Source organism: Symphalangus syndactylus, chromosome 5 (assembly GCF_028878055.3).
Source record: "Symphalangus syndactylus isolate Jambi chromosome 5, NHGRI_mSymSyn1-v2.1_pri, whole genome shotgun sequence".
NCBI lineage: Eukaryota > Metazoa > Chordata > Mammalia > Primates > Hylobatidae > Symphalangus > Symphalangus syndactylus.
Genome location: NC_072427.2, coordinates 146,572,310 through 146,591,978, shown reverse-complemented (window position 1 = coordinate 146,591,978; position 19,669 = coordinate 146,572,310). Strand labels below are relative to the sequence as shown.

General features: G+C 43.3%; 2 protein-coding genes across 2 annotated transcripts in view; one reads left to right on the top strand and one right to left on the bottom strand.

Annotated features, from left to right (window-relative positions):
• Window positions 1–19,207, top strand: part of A2ML1 (alpha-2-macroglobulin like 1) — a 62,710-nt gene extending 43,503 nt beyond the window's left edge. Inside the window, exons 27-36 of the mRNA XM_055280731.2 lie at window positions 2,680–2,754; window positions 2,933–3,095; window positions 5,901–6,115; window positions 9,890–10,105; window positions 10,274–10,401; window positions 10,577–10,667; window positions 11,176–11,244; window positions 16,748–16,850; window positions 17,294–17,335; window positions 18,376–19,207. Coding sequence (XP_055136706.2) covers window positions 2,680–2,754; window positions 2,933–3,095; window positions 5,901–6,115; window positions 9,890–10,105; window positions 10,274–10,401; window positions 10,577–10,667; window positions 11,176–11,244; window positions 16,748–16,850; window positions 17,294–17,334 — 1,101 coding nt within the window. The 3' untranslated portion in view covers window position 17,335; window positions 18,376–19,207. The remainder of the gene's footprint in view (window positions 1–2,679; window positions 2,755–2,932; window positions 3,096–5,900; window positions 6,116–9,889; window positions 10,106–10,273; window positions 10,402–10,576; window positions 10,668–11,175; window positions 11,245–16,747; window positions 16,851–17,293; window positions 17,336–18,375) is intronic.
• LOC129483404 (small ribosomal subunit protein uS17-like) lies at window positions 4,684–5,237 on the bottom strand. Its single transcript, XM_063639717.1, has one exon. The coding sequence runs from the start codon at window positions 5,196–5,198 to the stop codon at window positions 4,722–4,724; it is 477 nt and encodes a 158-aa protein (XP_063495787.1). The 5' UTR covers window positions 5,199–5,237; the 3' UTR covers window positions 4,684–4,721.
• Window positions 19,208–19,669: the final 462 nt, after the last annotated feature.

Here is a 19,669-nt window from a genome sequence, read left to right as displayed (position 1 = left end):
AGGTCGGAGGGTCACTTGAACGCAGGAATTCGAGCCTGCAGTGAGCCGTGATTGCACCATTGCACCCCAACCTGGGTGACCGAGTGAGACCCTGCCTCAAAAATCAGAGAGAATGTGGACTGGAACATGGTTCTCAAAGCATAGTTCCCAGATCAGGAGCATTGGCATCACCTGGGAACTTGTTGGAAATGCAGATTCTGACTCCCAGCCCACACCTATTAAATGAGAAACTCTGGGAGGGTGGACCAGAAATTTGTGTTTTAACAAGCCCTCCTGATGATTCTGATACACACTGAAATTTGAGACTACTGGACTAAAAGATCTCTGGGCCTCTTACTATGTCACCAAATCCATCTGGGAAAGCCATTTTCTGTGGTGAGGACTAGTAGGCAGCCCAATGTCTTCTGTAAGAAGTTTACTCTATTGGGCACTGTTCTAGGCACGTAGTTTATTTGATATTATTTAATGTTTACAACAAATCAATGAGCTAGGTATTGGTATGCCATTATTAATCCCATTTTACAGATGAAGAAACTAAGCCATGGAGACTAAGTAAATTGCCCAAGGTGCATGCTAATAAGTGGCAGGACTGAGATTTGAACCATGGCAGTTGCACTCCAGAGGCACTGATCTCTTCTGTTCACTACATTGTTTGTACCTGTCCCAAGCACAGGGCGAGGCATAGATCCTGCAGGATAACTTGTTCAATTCAGAACACACTCAGTGCAAGAAAGACTTGTATAAACTTTTCTAGAGAAATCACTTACATTGCTATTCCAGGGCAAGGATTAAAAATCTTGAGTGTTTTAAAAAAAAAAATCTATTTGTAGGATTCATTAGTCTTCCTCTGCAGGATCTTATTACTCTTCCCTAAGTTTTTGTCTTCTTCTTCTCTTATACACTGTATGAAATATACCTGGGGGCCAGGCGCAGTGGCTCATGCCCGTAATCCCAGCACTCTGGGAGGCTGAGGTGGGTGGATCATGAGGTCAGGAATCGAGACCAGTTTGAAACCCTATGTCTACTAAAATAAAGAATTTGACTAGAGCAAGATCCCAGAGGTATTCTTCCTTCTTTATTTTATTTCCTTGAGACAAGAGTCTCACTCTGTTGTACAGGCTGGAGTGTATTTGCGCAATCCCAGCTCACTGCAACCTCTACCTCCTGGGTTCAAGTGATTCTCAGCCTTCTGAGCAGCTGGGACTACAGGCATGTGCCACTACGCCTGGCTAATTTTTGTATTTTTAGTAGAGATGGGGTTTCACCATGTTGGCCAGGCTGGTCTTGAACTCCTGGCCTCAAGTGATCCACCTGCCTTGACCTCCCAAAGTGCTGGGATTACAGGCGTGACCTACGCGTGTCCAACCTGTTCCTACTTTCTTATGAGAGCAGGCCAGTCCATTGAGAAATCCATCCTCTGTGTAGCCAAGGTTAGTGGTTTGGCACATGAGCTCCAGAGTTAAATGTCCTGGGTTCAAATTCCAGTCCTGCTGCAGATGAGCCATGTAACCGTGAGCAAGCTATTTAATCTTTTTATTTATTTACTTATTCATTTTTTTGAGACAGGGTCTCACTCTGTCACCCAGGCTGAAGTGCAGTGGCACGATCATGTCTCACTGTAGCCTTGACCTCCCCGGGCTCAGATAATCCTCCTACTTTAGCTTCCTGAATAGCTGGGACCACAGATCTGCATGCCACCACACCTGGCTAATTTTTGTAGGTTTTGTAGAGATGGGGTTTTACCGTGTTGCCCAGGCTGGCCTCAAACTCCTGAGCTCAAGTGATCCTCCCCACCGACTTGGCCTCAAGCTGGGATAATAGGCGTAAACCACTGTGCCTGAACACAAGCTATTTAATCTTGTTAAGTGTTTGTTTTCTTATTTATAGAATGAGGGTAATAATTTGAGTAGATATTTTCAAAAATTTGCTTAGCTATTTCTGGGAAAGGCGATAAGCAGGGAAGGTCTCACCTAATCTCCCCTGGAGAAGGGCTGGGTATTGTGCTGCTTGAGGGGAGGCTCAGATGCGGTGATGCAGCAGATTCTCTCCTTATTCCTCCCTTCTTTAAACCTCTTATCCTTCCTAACTCCTCCTCTTGGGCTTCTCTTTTTTTTTTTTTTTGACACAGTCTGGCTCTGTCCCCCAGGCTGGAGTGCAGTGGCATCATCTTGGCTCACTGCAAGCTCGGCCTCCCGGGTTCACGCCATTCTCCTGCGTCAGCCTCCGGAGTAGCTGGGACTACAGGCGCCCGCCACCACGCCCGGCTAATTTTTTTGTATTTTTAGTAGAGACGGGGTTTCACTATGTTGGCCAGGATGGTCTCGAACTCCTGACCTCATGATCTGCCCACCTCGGCCACCCAAAGTGCTGGGATTACAGGCTTGAGCCACCGTGCCCGGCCCCTCTTGGGTTTCTTAAACACCCACTCAGCTGAAGTCCACATGCTACCTCCTGCAGGCTGTTTAAGGCTGTGCAGTTACTGAAGTCCAGCCTGTTCCCTCTTTGTGTGTGTCCTGGAGGCTTGGAGCTACAGAAAGCCTGTGGAAAGAAGAGCTTTCTTTTTTTTTTCTTTTTAAAAATAATTCATCTATTCAGCAGGGATGCTGTTTTGCAATCTGCACATAATTCTTGCAGCTGCTGCCTGCTGCCCTGACTCACTGTCTCCCTGTTTGCCTCTAGGGTGGGGTTGATGATGAGGTCTCCTTGACTGCATATGTCACAGCTGCATTGCTGGAGATGGGAAAGGACGTAGATGTAAGTTCTCCTGGCTCCTCCTCTTGATACCCTCCTTCTCATGCCTATTCCTGGAGACATTCCCCATCTTTGTCCCTAGTCATCCTTTTGAGGTCAAGAAGGATAAGGTGATTTCCTGATTACTTCCCATTTTTTAAAGAATGCCTTATAAGTTATGGTCTTCATCTTCACTTTTTAGGACCCAATGGTGAGTCAGGGTCTACAGTGTCTCAAGAATTCAGCCACCTCCACCACCAACCTCTACACACGGGCCCTGTTGGCTTATGTTTTCTCCCTGGCTGGGGAAATGGACATCAGAAACATTCTTCTTAAACAGTTAGATCAGCAGGCTATCATCTCAGGTATGTTGGTCCTGTTAAGAGTTCTTTGAAATTGTGAACATAAGCTGTGGGTTATCTATAATCTCCTTAGTATCCTCTGTGCCATACACGTACTCTAGGATTCATTTTAGTAACCGTTAAGTCATCAAATTATTGTTGGGAGGTTTGTGAGAAACACATGCAAGTGCTCAAAGGGCATTTTTATACTTTTTTTTTTTTTTCTGAGACCGAGTTTCTCTCTTGTTGCCCAGGCTGGAGTGCAATGGCGTGATCTCAGCTCACTGCAACCTCTGCCTCCCAGGTTCAAGCAATTCTCCTGCCTCAGCCTCCCGAGTAGATGGGATTACAGGCGTGTGCCACCATGCCCCGCTAATTTTTGTATTTTTAGTAGAGAAGGGTTTCGCCATGTTGACCAGGCTGGTCTTGAATTCTTGACCTCAGGTGATCTGCCCGCCTCGGCCTCCCAAAGTGCTGGGATTACAGGCATGAGCCACTGTGCCCGGCCACATTTTTATACTTTTAATGTGAAGAGAAACCACATTGAAGAAGCTAGTCAGAAAATATATTGGCATTGTGGAATCACCCTTTTGGAGATCTTTGAAAGCTCTTTGATGTAGGACCACTTTAAATATCTTTTTTAATTTTTATTTTACTTTTTATTTTTTTGAGACGGCATCTTGCTCTGTTGCCCAGGCTGGAGTGCAGTGGTGCAATCTTGGCTCACTGCAACCTCTGCCTCCCAGGTTCAAGCGATTCGCCTGCCTCAGCCTCCCGAGTAGATGGGATTACAGGTGCCCACCACCACACTGGCTAATTTTTGTATTTTTAGTAGAGAGGAGGTTTCACCATGTTGGCCAGGCTGGTCTCAGAATCCTGACCTCAAGTGATCCGCCCCTCTTGGCCTCCCAAAGTGCTGAATTACAAGCGTGAGCCATTGCACCTGGCCTGGACCACTTTAAATATATTTAGATTACTGTTTGAAGTTATGACAGATCTTGTAAATAAAATATTAATGCATTTCATTTATCTGGCTATTTAAAATTATTCTTCCAGGCAGAAGTGCAGTCTCAGCCTTCATTTATATGAGCGTCATGGCTGAACTGTCCTCTCACAGGGGGTCAGGTAGCTTTTTCTCTTGTGTCTAAGCAACTCCAGTCATGAAATGTGTGTCCGAGACAATGGGTTAAATACACCTGTTGCACTTTATATCGATTTATTGTGATGATCTCTTTTCCACTATCTTGTATTGCAAACTCACATGTTTCCTGTTATGTTCTTCCAATTAGATTGCCCTTCTGTGATTACTTATTATCTCTAAAATTCTGTTTAATTAGTCTTCTAACTTACACTCTTCTCGTTTGTTATTTTATTTTTTCTTCAAGTTATCCATTATTTGTCATCTTGACTGTCACAGAGATTTCTTTTGGTCTCATTCTATTGGACCGCCTTCTAAGCATGTTTCATACAGTTGGCCTCATTAGCATTTCTTCATGGTTTCTCAGAATTCTGACATATACTCTGCCATTTTTATTCTACTTAAAATGTTAAATCTTTTTTTTTTTTTTTTTTTGAGTCTGGATTTTTTTTTTTTTTTTTGGGGGGAATGAGAAAATTATTTCACTGTGGGGAGCGGGCCGACGTCCAGCCTCAGAACTTCTGGAACTGCTTCTTGGTGCCGGCAGCCTTGGTGACCTTGAGCACGTTGAAGCGCACTGTCTTGCTCAGGGGCCGGCACTCGCCCACTGTGACGATGTCACCGATCTGGATGTCCCTGAAGCAGGGGGACAGGTGTACAGACATGTTCTTGTGGCGCTTCTTGAAGCAGTTGTACTTGCCGATGTAGTGCAGATAGTCTCGGCGGATGACAATGGTCCTCTGCATCTTCATCTTGGTCACCACGCCAGAGAGGATCCGCCCTCGAATGGACACATTACCAGTGAAGGGGCATTTCTTGTCAATGTAGGTGCCCTCAATAGCCTCCTTGAGTGTCTTGAAGCCCAGACCGATATTCTTGTAGTACCGCGGGAGCTTCTCCTTGCCAGTTTCTCCCAGCAGGACCCTCTTCTTGTTTTGAAAGATGGTCGGCTGCTTTTGGTAGGCACGCTCAGTCTGAGCGTCCGCCATCTTCCCGGCCGCCTGAGAAAAGGCCTGAGTCTGGATTTTGCTCTTGTTTTGTTGCCCAGGGTGGAGTGCAATGGTGCGATATCAGTTCACCGCAACCTCCGCCTCCCGGGTTCAAACGATTCTCCTGCCTCAGCCTCCCGAGTAGCTGGGATTACAGGCACGCGCCACCATGCCTGGCTAATTTTGTATTTTTAGTAGAGTTGGGGTTTCTCGATGTTGGTCAGGCTGGTCTCGAACTCCCGCCCTCAGGTGATCCGCCTGCCTCAGCCTCCCAAAGTGCTGGGATTACAGGCGTGAGCCACCGCGCCCAGCCTAAATCTTTGATTAAATGAAATAAATGCTGAAAAATTCATAAAACTGTAAGCAAACAAAAATTGCCCCCAAACACAGAGATTCTTATAAGAAGCTTCTATTTACCTATTTCCATTAGCATCAAAACTCATAAATTAACAAGGGTGGTTTTCATGTAATTGCTGGAGGCAGGAACATTTATTGATGCTTCTAGCTTTACACACACGTGCACACATGCATCCTTGCATTTACATCAAGGTCAATTAATCAGCTAAATTTAAGAAATTTTTTTTCTACTCTGTTTAATTCTCAGTTGGTACTTTCTCTGCTCTAAGGTGCTGCGTTTACAAAGTGAATGTGGGAAAGCCAGTGCCTTCTAAGGACATCCTAGTTATGTTTCCTTTTCCATAGGAGAATCCATTCACTGGAGCCAGAAACCTACTCCATCATCGAATGCCAGCCCTTGGTCTGAGCCTGTGGCTGTAGATGTGGAACTCACAGCATATGCATTGTTGGCCCAGCTTACCAAGCCCAGCCTGACTCAAAAGGAGATAGCCAAGGCCTCTAGCATAGTGTCTTGGTTGGCCAAGCAACGCAATGCATATGGGGGCTTCTCGTCTACTCAGGTAAACAGCCTGTTCTCCCACTGCCACTTACCAGGTAGAATTAGATCTTGTGTGGAGATAGAGGAAAACATATTGCCCTTGCCTTCTCGGTCCAGGGTCTTAGAGAGAGGAAAAGCCTGTGAATGATATATAGAAGTATTCAAAAAATGGGTTATATGAGCACATTAATAGTACCAGATGTATTTAATTTTCTTTGTTGAACGTGAAACATTGGGGCTGGGTGTGATGGCTCACGCCTGTCATCGCAGCACTTTGGGAGGCCGAGGCAGGCGGATCACCTGAGGTCAGGAGTTCAAGACCAGCCTGGCCAACATGATGAAACCCCGTCTCTACTAAAAATACAAAAATTAGCCAGGTGTGATGGCAGGTACCTGTAATCCCAGCCACTCAGGAGGCTGAGACAGGAGAATCCCTTGAACCCAGGAGGCAGAGGTTGCAGTGAGCTGAGATCATGCCATTGCACTCTAGTCTGGGTGACAAGAGCAAAACTCTGTCTCCAAAAAAAAAAGAAAGAAACATCATGAGGTCCCTGTTTTACATGCAAGTAGGATATATATAATTATGGCTAAATGTATATATTAATAAACTAGGAAGACCATTATGGGGTCTATAAAGATAACACCAAGATTCATGGGCACATCTCCTTCTTCTGCTATTGCAGGTATTAGAAAGCTAATAAGATATAGTCTGTACTCTTAAAAAGTTTACAGTCTAGAAGAAAAGCGAGGACAAAGTCTATGTATTACAAAGAGGATCTGGTTTATAATATAAGAAACACGCAAAAGGTACAACATATTGAATTTCAAAAGGGAAAGAAAGCTCATATCAGCTTGAGGGATAAGAAAAGTCTTAGCCAGCATGGTGGCTCACGCCTATAATCCCAGCACTTTGGCAGCCTGAGGTGGATGGATCACTGGAGGTCAGGAGTTCAAGACCAGCCTGGTCAACATGGTGAAACCCCATCTCTACTAAAAATACAAAAGGCCGGGCGCAGTGGCTCACGCTTGTAATCCCAGCACTTTGGGAGGCCGAGACGGGCGGATCACGAGGTCAGGAGATCGAGACCACGGTGAAACCCCGTCTCTACTAAAAATACAAAAAATTAGCCAGGCGTGGTGGCGGGCGCCTGTAGTCCCAGCTACTCGGAGAGGCTGAGGCAGGAGAATGGCCTGAACCCGGGAGGCGGAGCTTGCAGTGAGCCGAGATTGCGCCACTGCACTCCAGCCTGGGCGACAGAGCGAGACTCCGTCGCAAAAAAAAAAAAAAAAAAAAAAAAAAAAAAAATACAAAAATTAGCTGGATGTGGTGATATGCTCCTGTAGTCCCAGCTACTCAGGAGGCTGAGGCAGAAGAATTGCTTGAACCCGGAGGGCAGAGGTTGCAGTGGGGTGAGATTACGCCACTGCACTCCAGCCTCAGTGACAAAGCAGTACTCTGTGTCAACAACAACAATAAACAAAACCAACAAACAACAAAAATTTTTTAGGCTGGACACAGCAGCTCATGCCTGTAATCCCAGCACTTTGGGAGGCCAAGGCAGGTGGATCACCTGAGGTCGGAAGTTCGAGACCAGCTGACCAACATGGAGAAACCCCATCTCTACTAAAAATACAAAATTAGCCAGGCATGGTGGTGGGTGCCTGTAATCCCAGCTACCTGGGAGGCTGAGGCAGGAGAATCGCTTGAACCCGGGAGGCGGAGGTTGTGGTGAGCCGAGATGGCGCCATTACACTCCAGCCTGGGCAACAAGAGTTAAAACTCTGTCTCAACAACAACAACAACACAACAACAACAACAACAAAAATTTTAACTTTGCTTCAGAAAGATTAATCAGCCACTTGGTGTGTGAGATAATTTAGAGGGGAACAACATTGGACTTGAAGAGATCAGGAGACTGTTTCCTTTATCTAGGTTAGGGGTAAGGGGAAATTGGGAAATTGAATGAGTGGTGTGGCAGTAGGGGAAAAAAAGAGGGGTAGAATTGTATGATAAACTCAAATCATAAAAAATTATTTTAGATTATAATGAAGAGATTAGTCATTAATCTATTTATTCTGCATGTCCAAGTCACTTTGATGAGGCTACAGAAATAACTAAGAAAATACATTTCTTGTTCTCATGAAGATTATATTCTGATTTGTTGAAATTAGCCAATTTCACTGAAGATATAACATGTAAATCAGACCTGAAAGAATGAACATCTTTTAATAGATTGCATGTTTGGTAAAAATGTTAAAAGCACTAAGTTTAGATATGGTAATGACCTAATTGAAACTTAAAAAAATTATATGGTACTATGCCTCCCTGTTTCAGGGAAATTCTTGGCCAAAGATCAGGAAATACTCCTTTCTTCTTGCTTGGTCCTAAATAATTATAATATATAATAATATTTTTGGAAAGCAGTGGGTGAAATGTTTACAACTCTCAGTGAGAGGTATGTGTCAGAATCATTTTTCAATGAAATCCTTGGCTATCACAAGAAGTCATATATCACATATTACCCACACTGGGTTTCAGCTGAAGGTGAGGTCTCTTTCTCTGAATTGTCTCCATATGTTTAAGCAGTAAAAAACCTCCCTGGCTCCAGTCCACAAAGGGTAAACAAAAATTGTTTGTAGATGGTCAAGCTGCACAGATAGAACTTCTTCACGGCTTCACCAGGGTAGGTAACCTGTCTTCATGTTTGTAGGACAGTGATAATGTCAAAATAAGAATGTCTTTTTCATTTGTGAGATGAAGAAACAGGGTTTTTTTTGTGATAGATATTTTACACAGTGTCAAGCATGTAGAAATTTTCATAACACAGAGTGAGATATAACAATTTTGTTGAACACTTCATTTTTCTTTCCTCTTGTAATTTATATGAATTACGTTTTCAGAATGAAACAGTTCAAACGTCACAGTACCATGCTCACTTAGTGACAGTTTATCTGTCTTATTCCCAGAGAAATAAAAGATTGTCACGTGGTATAATGGCTAAGAAGCCAGCCTGCAGGGAAGGACTTTCCAAGGGTCCCTTATACTCCTTACAACTGTGATGTAGAAGATCATTACACAGTTAAATGACTTCACAGACTGCAATTTCTAGGGCTATCAAGTTACTACTGTTTCTCCCCAACTAAGGAAGCTGTAAAATACATACTGAACAATTATCCACTTGCTTCCAGCAATAACTCATCTGAAACTGTTGATTTCTGAATATGAATTGATTAGGTTAACCAAGTAATCTGTGGATGTTCAGTAGTACCTTGTTGATGGTGATTTTCTATAAAAGCATGCTACTGGCTGGGTGTGGTGGCTCACGCCTGTCATCCCAGCATTTTGGGAGGCCAAGGCAGGCGGACCACCTGAGGTTGGGAGTTCGAGACTAGCGTGACCAACGTGGAGAAACCCCGTCTTTACCAAAAGTACAAAATTAGCCGGGTGTGGTGGCACACGCCTGTAATCCCAGCTACTTGGGAGGCTGAGGGAGGAGAATCACTTGAACCCGGGAGGCAGAGGTTGCAGTGAGCTGAGATCGTGCCATTGCACTCCAGCCTGGGCAACAAAAGCAAAACTCCATCTAAAAAAAAAAAAAAAAAAAAAAAAAAAAAGCAAGCTACTGTGATTTCTAGGTCAGCTTCTCCAGAGGAGGTGGGTATAGTTCTCTAAATACTTAGAGAAGACATCATCCAAGCCAACTAACAACAACCAGATGTTTGGGTTATAGAGTTGTTCAAGGTTAATTCCAGTGGCTCACAAAATGGTAAGTATACGTTTGGTTGTTTCCCTCAGGATACTGTAGTTGCTCTGCAAGCTCTTGCCAAATATGCCACCACCGCCTACATGCCATCTGAGGAGATCAACCTGGTTGTAAAATCCACTGAGAATTTCCAGCGCACATTCAACATACAGTCGGTCAACAGATTGGTATTTCAGCAGGAGACTCTGCCCAATGTCCCTGGAATGTACACGTTGGAGGCCTCAGGCCGGGGCTGTGTCTATGTGCAGGTAAGTAGCGATCCATGAGAATGACTGTACATTGGGAAGGAGAGTCTGAGGGCATCTTCCCCTTAGGCCTTCTCTCTCTCTTTCTCACTTGTAAGAAAAGTAGTGTGAACTGTACAATCTTTAAAGTTCTTTCCAAGTCTGATTTGGCTATGTATTTCTTCCTACCAGACGGTGTTGAGATACAATATTCTTCCTCCCACAAATATGAAGACCTTTAGTCTTAGTGTGGAAATAGGAAAAGCTAGATGTGAGCAACCGACTTTGCCTCGATCCTTGACTCTCACTGTTCACACCAGGTGAGTAAAGCTGGGGTGCTGGTGGCTGGCAGGGCACCTGGTCATAGGAGCTGGGCTGGGACACGTGTGTGTGTGTGTGTGTGTGTGTGTGTGTGTGTGTGTGTGTGTGTGTGTGTGTTGGGGATGCAGAGTGCACTGAATAGGCTCACATGTGTTTTCTTCTTCCTGCTGTCAGTTATGTGGGGGGCCGTAGCTCTTCCAATATGGCTATTGTGGAAGTGAAGATGCTATCTGGGTTCAGTCCCATGGAAGGCACCAATCAGTTAGTAAGTTACTTCTGTTTTCTTCATTTATCCAGCCGTGAGGGGACCTACATTATAATTAAAAAAACTGGTAAAATGGGCATCATGGCATGTGTGTGTACACACACACACGGCATGTATATACATACATATATATGTATGTATATGTATGTACGCTTGTAAGAAAAGTAGTTTTCATATATATGGCATCCATATACACAGTATGTGATTATATATATGTGTGTATATATATGTAGGTATATATACATGTATATATGTGCATATATGTATATATGTGTGTATATATGTATATATACACATACACACAAACTCATGATTGGATTATTTAAATGGGCTGTAAGGTTGTAGCAGATATATGACATGCAACCTGTAATAGTCTTGGTTCCCTTTTCCTACCTTTTCCACAGTATATATTGTTTCCTTGATCATGGCAGAGCTTTGGAAGACTACCCTAGGGGATAGGGAAGGCTCTGGCTCTTAGTCTCTTTTTTTTTCTCCCTCTCTTATTCAGCTTCTCCAGCAACCCCTGGTGAAGAAGGTTGAATTTGGAACTGACACACTTAACATTTACTTGGATAAGGTAGGTGTTCAGGAACCAGATCAAAGGGCTGGTTTGCTTATGGATCTTCATGACTTCCCTTCTAATCTGTATATACAGGTGTCACACCCACGGGGATGAGGGGCCTGGGAGTGAGTCCACACCATGCCATGAGTTCTGCCTCCATGCTGGTATACCATAAAACACCCCATTGTGCCTCTAGAGGAGCCCTGTCCAACAGATCTATAATGTGAGCCATTTACGACATTTGAAGATTTCTAGTAGATACATTTAAAAAGTATAGAAACAGATGAAATTAAGTTTAACGGTATATTTTATGCAAGCTTATACACCCCAAATATTTCCATTTTACCATAGAATTAATATAGAGAAGTATTAGTGAGATATCTACATTCTTTTTTTTTTTCTGTACCACATCTTTGAAATCCAGTATGTACTTTTTTTTTTTTTTTTTTTGAGACGGAGTCTCGCTCTGTCGCCCAGGCTGCAGTGCAGTGGCGCAATCTCCGCTCACTGCAAGCTCCGCCTCCCGGGTTCACGCGATTCTCCTGCCTCAGCCTCTCTGAGTAGCTGGGACTACAGGCGCCCGCCACCAAGCCCGTCTAATTTTTTGTATTTTTAGTAGAAACGGGGTTTCATCGTGGTCTCGATCTCCTGACCTCGTGATCCGCCCGCCTCAGCCTCCCAAAGTGCTGGGATTACAAGCGTGAGCCACCGCGCCCGGCCCGAAATCCAGTGTGTACTTTACACTGTCAGTGCATCTCAATTCTGACTGACCTCATTTCAAGTGCTCAATAGCCACAAGTGACATTGCAACTCTATGTTATAGTGGTTAATAGCAGAAGCTCTGAAGCCAGACTGCCTGGGCTGTGATCTTGGTTCTAGCACTGGCTGTGTAACTGGACAAGTTGCTGAAAGTTAGCTGTAAAATGTGTGTGGGTAGGGGTCAAAATAGTTATCTCTTAGAGTTATAGAAAAAACTAAATTATTTAAGACGTGTAAAAATATTTAGAACTGTACCTGGTATAGAGTAAGCCCTCATTACTCTATAGCTATTCATATCATTTTAACATAATGTTAATATTACTTAATATTAATCAGACATTGTATGTAACCTTTCATTTTAACAAAACAAGAAGTTCTCAAGGACTAACAATATTCTAAAGATTGTTACAATGTTCCTTTTCATGATATTCCACTCCACACAAGGAGCAAAGTTATCCTTATTGTATATAACCAACAGACAAGAATATCCCAAATCAAAAGATACTGTTGTTAGTAACATCCATTTCCAACCCCCTGCCCACCCACCAACCCAATCATCTAACTGTGTTTCCTGTCTTCCAGGGAGCCAGGGTTTTGTTATGTTGTGTGAGCTGTGTATAGTTTCCTTTTTTCTTTTTTTTTTGAGATGGAGTCTCGCTCTGTCACCCAGGCTGGAGTGCAGTGGCACAATCTCAGCTCACTGTAAGCTCCGCCTCCCGGGTTCATGCCATTCTCCTGCCTCAGCCTCCCAAGTAGCTAGGACCACATGCGTCCGCCACCACGCCCGGCTAATTTTTTGTATTTTTAGTAGAGACGGTCTCACCGTGTTAGCCAGGATGGTCTCGATCTCCTGACCTCGTCATCCACCCCCCTCGGCCTCCCAAAATGTTAGGATTACAGGCGTGTGCCACCGCACCCAGCCGAGCTGTGTATAGTTTCTTTTGAGACAGCTCGGGTTAGCTTATCTGGCACTACCCTGTAATCATGATGTTGCTGTTTAAAACTTTGCCAAGTTTATGATGCTTTCATACATGACTTATTCAAGTCTTACAGCCACCCTCCTTAGACATAAGGAGACTGAGAGTTGGAGAGAGAGAGTGGGTTGTCCAAGTCATACCATCTGTCAGTGTCTAGGGTGGGAGCAGAACCCAGGGAGTCTGATTTCCATGACACCATGCCTGAGACTGCAATGAACTGCTCCTCAGTGTGTCCTGCCAAATCTGCCAGTTGGCTTCTAATGCGAGTTATCAGGCCTAATGATCTAAAAGCCAGTGCTAATAATTGTATCTGTGGTTATTTCCTCTTTTCTGTGTGTCTTCTCCCTTGTGTTCTTGATCAATTTCACCAGAGGATGACCTTATTCACATATATAGTCTTCCTTATTTTTTAATGAACTTATACTATAAATGTCCCTCTAGGTACATGCCATCCATCTCCCACAATCTCAGACAAGCAGAGTTTTCACTGTCATTCAGTTCTAACTATTTCTTAATTTGTTGGGAAACACATGGAATTTTTAAAGCCATCCTTTTGTTCCTGATGTCTAATTTTGTTGCATTATGGTGTGAGAATACAGTCTTCATGATCCTGATTGCCTGGAATGTGCTGAAGTTTCTTCCATGACCTAATCCATGATCTATTTTTGCAAGTGTTCAGTGTGTACTCCAAAAGAACGTCTATTTCTTTTCTCTTGGGCCTGGATTCTGATCTAGAAGTCTGAGATCATTATTTCTGTTGTTCATGTGTTTGATAACTCTGCTTATTTTTCTCCTTGATTTAACAATTTCTGAAAAGCATGTGTTAAAATATCCAATTATGATGGTTTTTGTTTGTTTGTTTAGTATTTTTTTGGTAGAGACAGCATTTCACCATGTTGGTCAGGCTGGTCTTGAACTTCTGACCTCAAGTGATCTGCCTGCCTAGGCCTCCTAAAGTGCTGGAGTTATAGGTGTGAGCCACCATGCCCGGCCTCTAATTATGGTATTTGATTTATCCATTTATCCATACATTTCTGCCAATTGTTTCCTGATATATTTGAGACTACACAATTAGATATATATGTTATGAACATATCTTCTTATTGAATTTTCCTTATATTAGTACATACTATCCTTTCCCCATTACTCTATATGTGTATATATTTATATCATATACTTTTGCCTTAGATTCTTACATCCCCCCACCGCCACACACAGACACACATTTTTTTCCCTTGCCTTAGATGCCATTTAGTCAGATATTAAAACTGCTACCAGGCCGGGTGCAGTGGCTCACGCCTATAATCCCAGCACTTTGGGAGGCCGAGACGGGCGGATCACAAGGTCAGGAGATCAAGACTGTCCTGGCTAATACGGTGAAACCCCATGTGTACTAAAAGTACAAAAAATTAGCCAGGCGTGGTGGCGGGCACCTGTAGTCCCAGCTACTCAGGAGGCTGAGGCAGGAGAATGGCATGAACCCGGGAGGCGGAGCTTGCAGTGAGCCGAGATCACACCACTGCACTCCAGCCTGGGCAACGGTGCAAGACTCCGTCTCAAAAAAAAAAAAACCTGCTACCTCAGCTTTCTTTTGGTTCATATTAGTCATTTGCTTTAATTCATTATGGTGACCAAATGATAGAAAAGAACAGTCGTTCTAAAAATTCTTTGTTTCAGGATCCCTTTATACTCTTACCTTACTGAGGACCTCAAACAGCTTTTGGTGAAGTGGGTTTTAACTATTGGTCTTTATCATATTAGCAATTAAAACAGACAATCTTAAAATATATATTAATTAATTTAAAAATGATAATAAACTCACTACATCTTAATATAAATAACATTTTTGTGAAAATAACTATTTTCTGGCCAGGCATGGTGGCTCACGCCTGTAATTCCAGCACTTTGGGAGGCCGAGGCAGGTGGATCACGAGATCAGGAGTTCGAGACCAGCCTGACCAATATGGTGAAACCCCGTCCGTCTCTACTAAAAACACAAAAATTAGCTGGGCATGGTGGTGTGTGCCGGTAGTCCCAGCTACTTGAGAGCCTGAGGCAGAAGAATCGCCTGAACCTGGCAGGCAGAGGTTGCAGTGAGCTGAGATTGTGCCACTATACTCTAGCCTGGGCAACAGAGTGAGAGTCCGTCTCAAAAAAAAAAAAAAAGAAAAAAGAAAAGAAAAAGAAAATAACTATTTTCCAAAACAAAAAAATAAGAATGGTGACATTATTATTTTGCATTTTTGCTTTAATATCTAGCTTAATCAAAGAGAATGAAATTTTCCTATTTACTCCTACGTTCAAACCGTTGCAATATTACACATAAAGTAGCCTCTGATAACTCTCCTGTATACTTGTTTTATTTTTTATTTTTTTAAATCTCTTTCCCCAGAAGGAAACAACCTCCTGTATATTTGTAAGAGAATGAGAGTGGAAAAAAAAGTCTTAATATGATTCTAAAAATAATTCTGACCTCTCAGATACTCTGATGCAATCTCAGGGGTCCCTGGAGTAGGGGAAGTCCCTCGACCACACTTTGAGAAGCACTATACCTGAAGAACTTTGGAAATCCCTTCCAATTAGATGTTAATAGTGCTATATCTAAATTTATAATATGGTTTTTTTTTTTTTTTTTGAGACAGGGTCTCACTCTGTTGCCCAGGCTGGACTTCAGTGGCCCGATCTTGGCTCACTATAATCTCTACCTCCTGAGTTCAAACGATCCTCCCACCTCAGCCTCCCAAGTAGCTAGGATTTATTTTGTTATATTAAAGTAACTTATACAATTGCTTTAGATTCTCCATTTGCTAATTTATTCAACAAATATTTACTGAGCAACCAACATATGCCAGTCACTTTTCTAAGTGATGGGGACCTAGCAGTGAAAACAATAGATATGATACCTGGCCTAAGAGTGCTGATATTCCAGTGGAGAGACAACAATATTCAAGTTTTTAAAAATTACATGTATATGTGCATACACACACTTTTTTTTCAGTAGTAATAAATGCTATGCAGCATAAGGGTATAAAGAGTGCTGGTGGGGCAGGCCAGGGATGCGACTATTTTTAAATAAGGTGTTCAAGGAAAGCCTCTCTGAGGAGGTATCATTTGCTGAGGGACCAGATTGAAGAAAGCCAACCAGTAAGGGGCATAGAACTGTTGGAGTGAAATGCAAGCCTCTGTTTCTTTGGCCACTTTGACTAATTTAGTGGAGAGGCCATGGGTCAGGGTGGACCACCAACAAAGGGAACCAGTTCACAAGAGGGCCAGAGAGCTGTAAGATCCTAAGAAGAAAGAGCCAGGAAGTCAGCAGGAGACAATGTCTTTAAGACTGTCATAGGGCAGTAGCGGTACGTAGAGGGTTTCAGAGAAGTTTTTTTAAAATTTGAGATGGAGTCTCGCTCTGTCGCCCAGGCTGGAGTGCAGTGGTGCCATCTCGGCTCACTGCAACATCTGCCTCCCGGGTTCAAGCGATTCTTCTGCCTCAGCCTTCTGAGTAGCTAGGATTACAGGTGCCAGCCACCATGCCCGGCTAATTTTTGTATTTTTAGTAGAGATGGGGTTTCACCATGTTGGCCAGGCTGGTCTAGAACTTCTGACCTCTGGTGATTCACCCACTTTGGCCTCCCAAAGTGCTAGGATTAGAGGCATGAGCCACCGTGCCTGGTGGGGCTTCAGAAAATCTACATGAAGACAGCAAGGGTTTTTTAACTCCACATTGCATAGAGTGTAATTTTCATTTTACTTCTAAGGTACTGTTTCATCTGTCTTCCCCACAGCTCATTAAGAACACTCAGACTTATACCTTCACCATCAGCCAAAGTGTGCTGGTCACCAACTTGAAACCAGCAACCATCAAGGTCTATGACTACTACCTACCAGGTGAGAGGGCTGGGCAGAAATGAGAGCTGAGATCTTACTTGCATCTCCCAACTTACTTCTGCCTCATTCTTCATGGCTTCTCTCTTAATTTTACAAATACTCCTTCCCAAGCCAAGTAGCACATAATTAAATTATCTAATCTCCTAAAATATTTTAATTCAGTTGTGTGTCAATTTTAAGTTGCGTACACTAGAGACATTTTATATGATAAGAGAACAATGTGAACCATTGTTCTCAAAGGGCTATTTCTATTATTTTTGCTATGATTAACAGTTTGTCACAATGTACAAATATTAGTGATTGAAACTTTCTTGTAATTCTGAATATGCTCATAACCTGTAGAGATTCTCTGGAAAGGGCTCAAGCAGTAGCTTTTCTGAAGCATTTTCCCTCTGAATATAGGAGGCCCTCAAAGTAATAATATGTCTTATTTCATTTTACAGATGAACAGGCAACAATTCAGTATTCTGATCCCTGTGAATGAGGTAAGTCCGGCGGAGAAATGGGTGGAGTTATGGGTTAGGGTGGCAGAAGTTAAGAGGAGCCTCTTTCGAGTTACTGTTATTGTCTTTTTTTGAGATAGAGTCTCGCTGTGTTGCCCAGGCTGGAGGGTAGTGGCGGAGGTTGAGTGGCTCACTTCCTAGGTTCAAGTGATTCTCCTGTCTCAGCCTCCCGAGTTGCTGGGATTATAGGCACCCACCATGACGCCTGGTTAATTTTTGTATTTTTAGTAGAGACAGGGTTTCACCATGTTGACCAGGCTGGTCTCGAACTCCTGACTTCAGGTGATCTGCCCGCCTCAGCCTCCCAAAGTGCTGGGATTACAGGCATGAGCCACCACACTCAGCCCTGTTATTGTCTTTTGGAAGCTTATTTTTGATAGAAAGTGAGCTTTCCCTTTTTGTCTTAAACTTTTTTTTTTTTGAAACAGGATCTGGCTCTGTTGCCCAGGCTGTAGTGCAGTGGCATGATGTCAGCTTACTGCAGCCTCTGCCTCCCAAGTTCAAGCGATTCTTGTGCCTCAGCCTCCTGAGTAGCTGGGATTACAGGCACATGCCATCACGCCCAGCTAATTTTTTTGTATTTTTAATAGAGATGGGGTTTCGCCATGTTGGCCAGGCTGGTCTCAAACTCCTGGCCTCGGGTGATCTGCCTACTTCAGCCTCCCAAAGTGCTGGGATTACAGGTGTGAGCCACTGTGCCCAGCCTGTCCTAAACTCTTGAAAATAGTTTACAGAAGAAAAAGCTAATCTTGGTATTAAACAATACTTTTTTTCTATCAGATTGAAAATAGATTGATTTTTCCTAATATTTTTACATAATACATCTTTGTTATATGAAAATACTAAGATGAAAGTAAAGGTTACCTGATTCTACACCTGTGAGATAACAGTATTAATAATCCAATTGTGCATTTGTGAGATTTTTTTGTGTATAGAGAGAGGTCAAGTATCCTCTATGTATGTAATGAGCTTCTGAGTATCACAATGTCTTCTATTTTTTTGTTTGATTGTACACTTTTCAGGATAGAAGCTGGAAAGAGACTCAATTAGTCCTCTATGACATTACTGGAGGGTGGAACATTCTTCTGTCGCTTGAAGCAGAACTCATTCAATCAAATAATTTAATTTCTCTGACTAGTATATGGGTAACAGATGAATATGTCTGAACCTCAGCTATAATACTTTCTACTACCTTTGCAAGGAGATGGGATAGGAACAATCACTCAGAGGAGGCGTTGCATGGGCAAGGTCATAGGGGGAAGAAAGGTGGTTTAGCTGTTTTGTTTAGCCATTTAGGGGGCTCTCCGGAGAGGAGACAGTGGTAGAGGGTGAACTAGAGAAGATAAGAATGTCTTCCTAGGCCAGACACGGTGGCTCACGCCTGTAATCCCAGCACTTTGGGAGTGCGAGGTGGGCGGATCACTTGAGGTCAGGAGTTCAAGACCAGCCTGGCCAACATGGTGAAACCCGTCTCTACTAACAATACAAAAATTAGCCAGGTGTGGGGCACGGGCCTGTAGTCTCAGCCCCTTGGGAGGCTGAGGCAGGAGAATCGCCTCAACACTGGAGGTGGAGGTTGCAGTGAGCTGAGATTGCGCCACTGCACTCCAGCCTGGGCAACGAGGCGAGACCCTGTCTCAAAAAATAATAATAAATAATAATAATAATACTGTTTTTCTAGAGTTTAAATCTAAGGGAAAATGTGATTTAGGGCTTTGGGAATTGGCTAAAAAAATAAAAATGGAAAAAAAAGAAAATCTGTGCATTTAGTTCTATACATATTTCTTTGGAAACCAAAAGTCCTTTTAAAGATGATGATCATCCTTTCCTCCCAAAACTCACGATTTGGCTTCTTCCTTAAACCTTTTTTTTTTTTTTTTTTTTGAGACAGTCTTGCTCTGTCCCAGGCTGGAGTACAGTGGCACGATCTCGGCTCACTGCAAGCTCTGCCTCCCGGGTTCACGCCATTCTCCTGCCTCAGCCTCCTGAGTAGCTGGGACTACAGGCGCCCACCACTGCGCCCGGCTAATTTTTTGTATTTTTAGTAGAGATGGGGTTTCATCGTGTCAGCCAGGATGGTCTCCATCTCCTGACCTCGTGATCCGCCCACCTCGGCCTCCCAAAGTGCTGGGATTACAGGCGTGAGCCACCGTGCCCGGCCAATATGTGCTGTTATTGTATACTAATTTTACCTTAGGAATGCTGTATTAAACCTGGGTGCAGTGGCTCATGCCTGTAATCTCAGCAGTTTGGGAGGCTGATGCAGGTGGATCACTTTGAGGTCAGGAGTTTGAGACCAGCCTGGCCAACATGGTG

Bases quoted from the DNA above. Each gene is read 5' to 3' on its own strand.
- LOC129483404 (XM_063639717.1), bottom strand. From the start codon at position 5,198: ATGGCGGACGCTCAGACTGAGCGTGCCTACCAAAAGCAGCCGACCATC.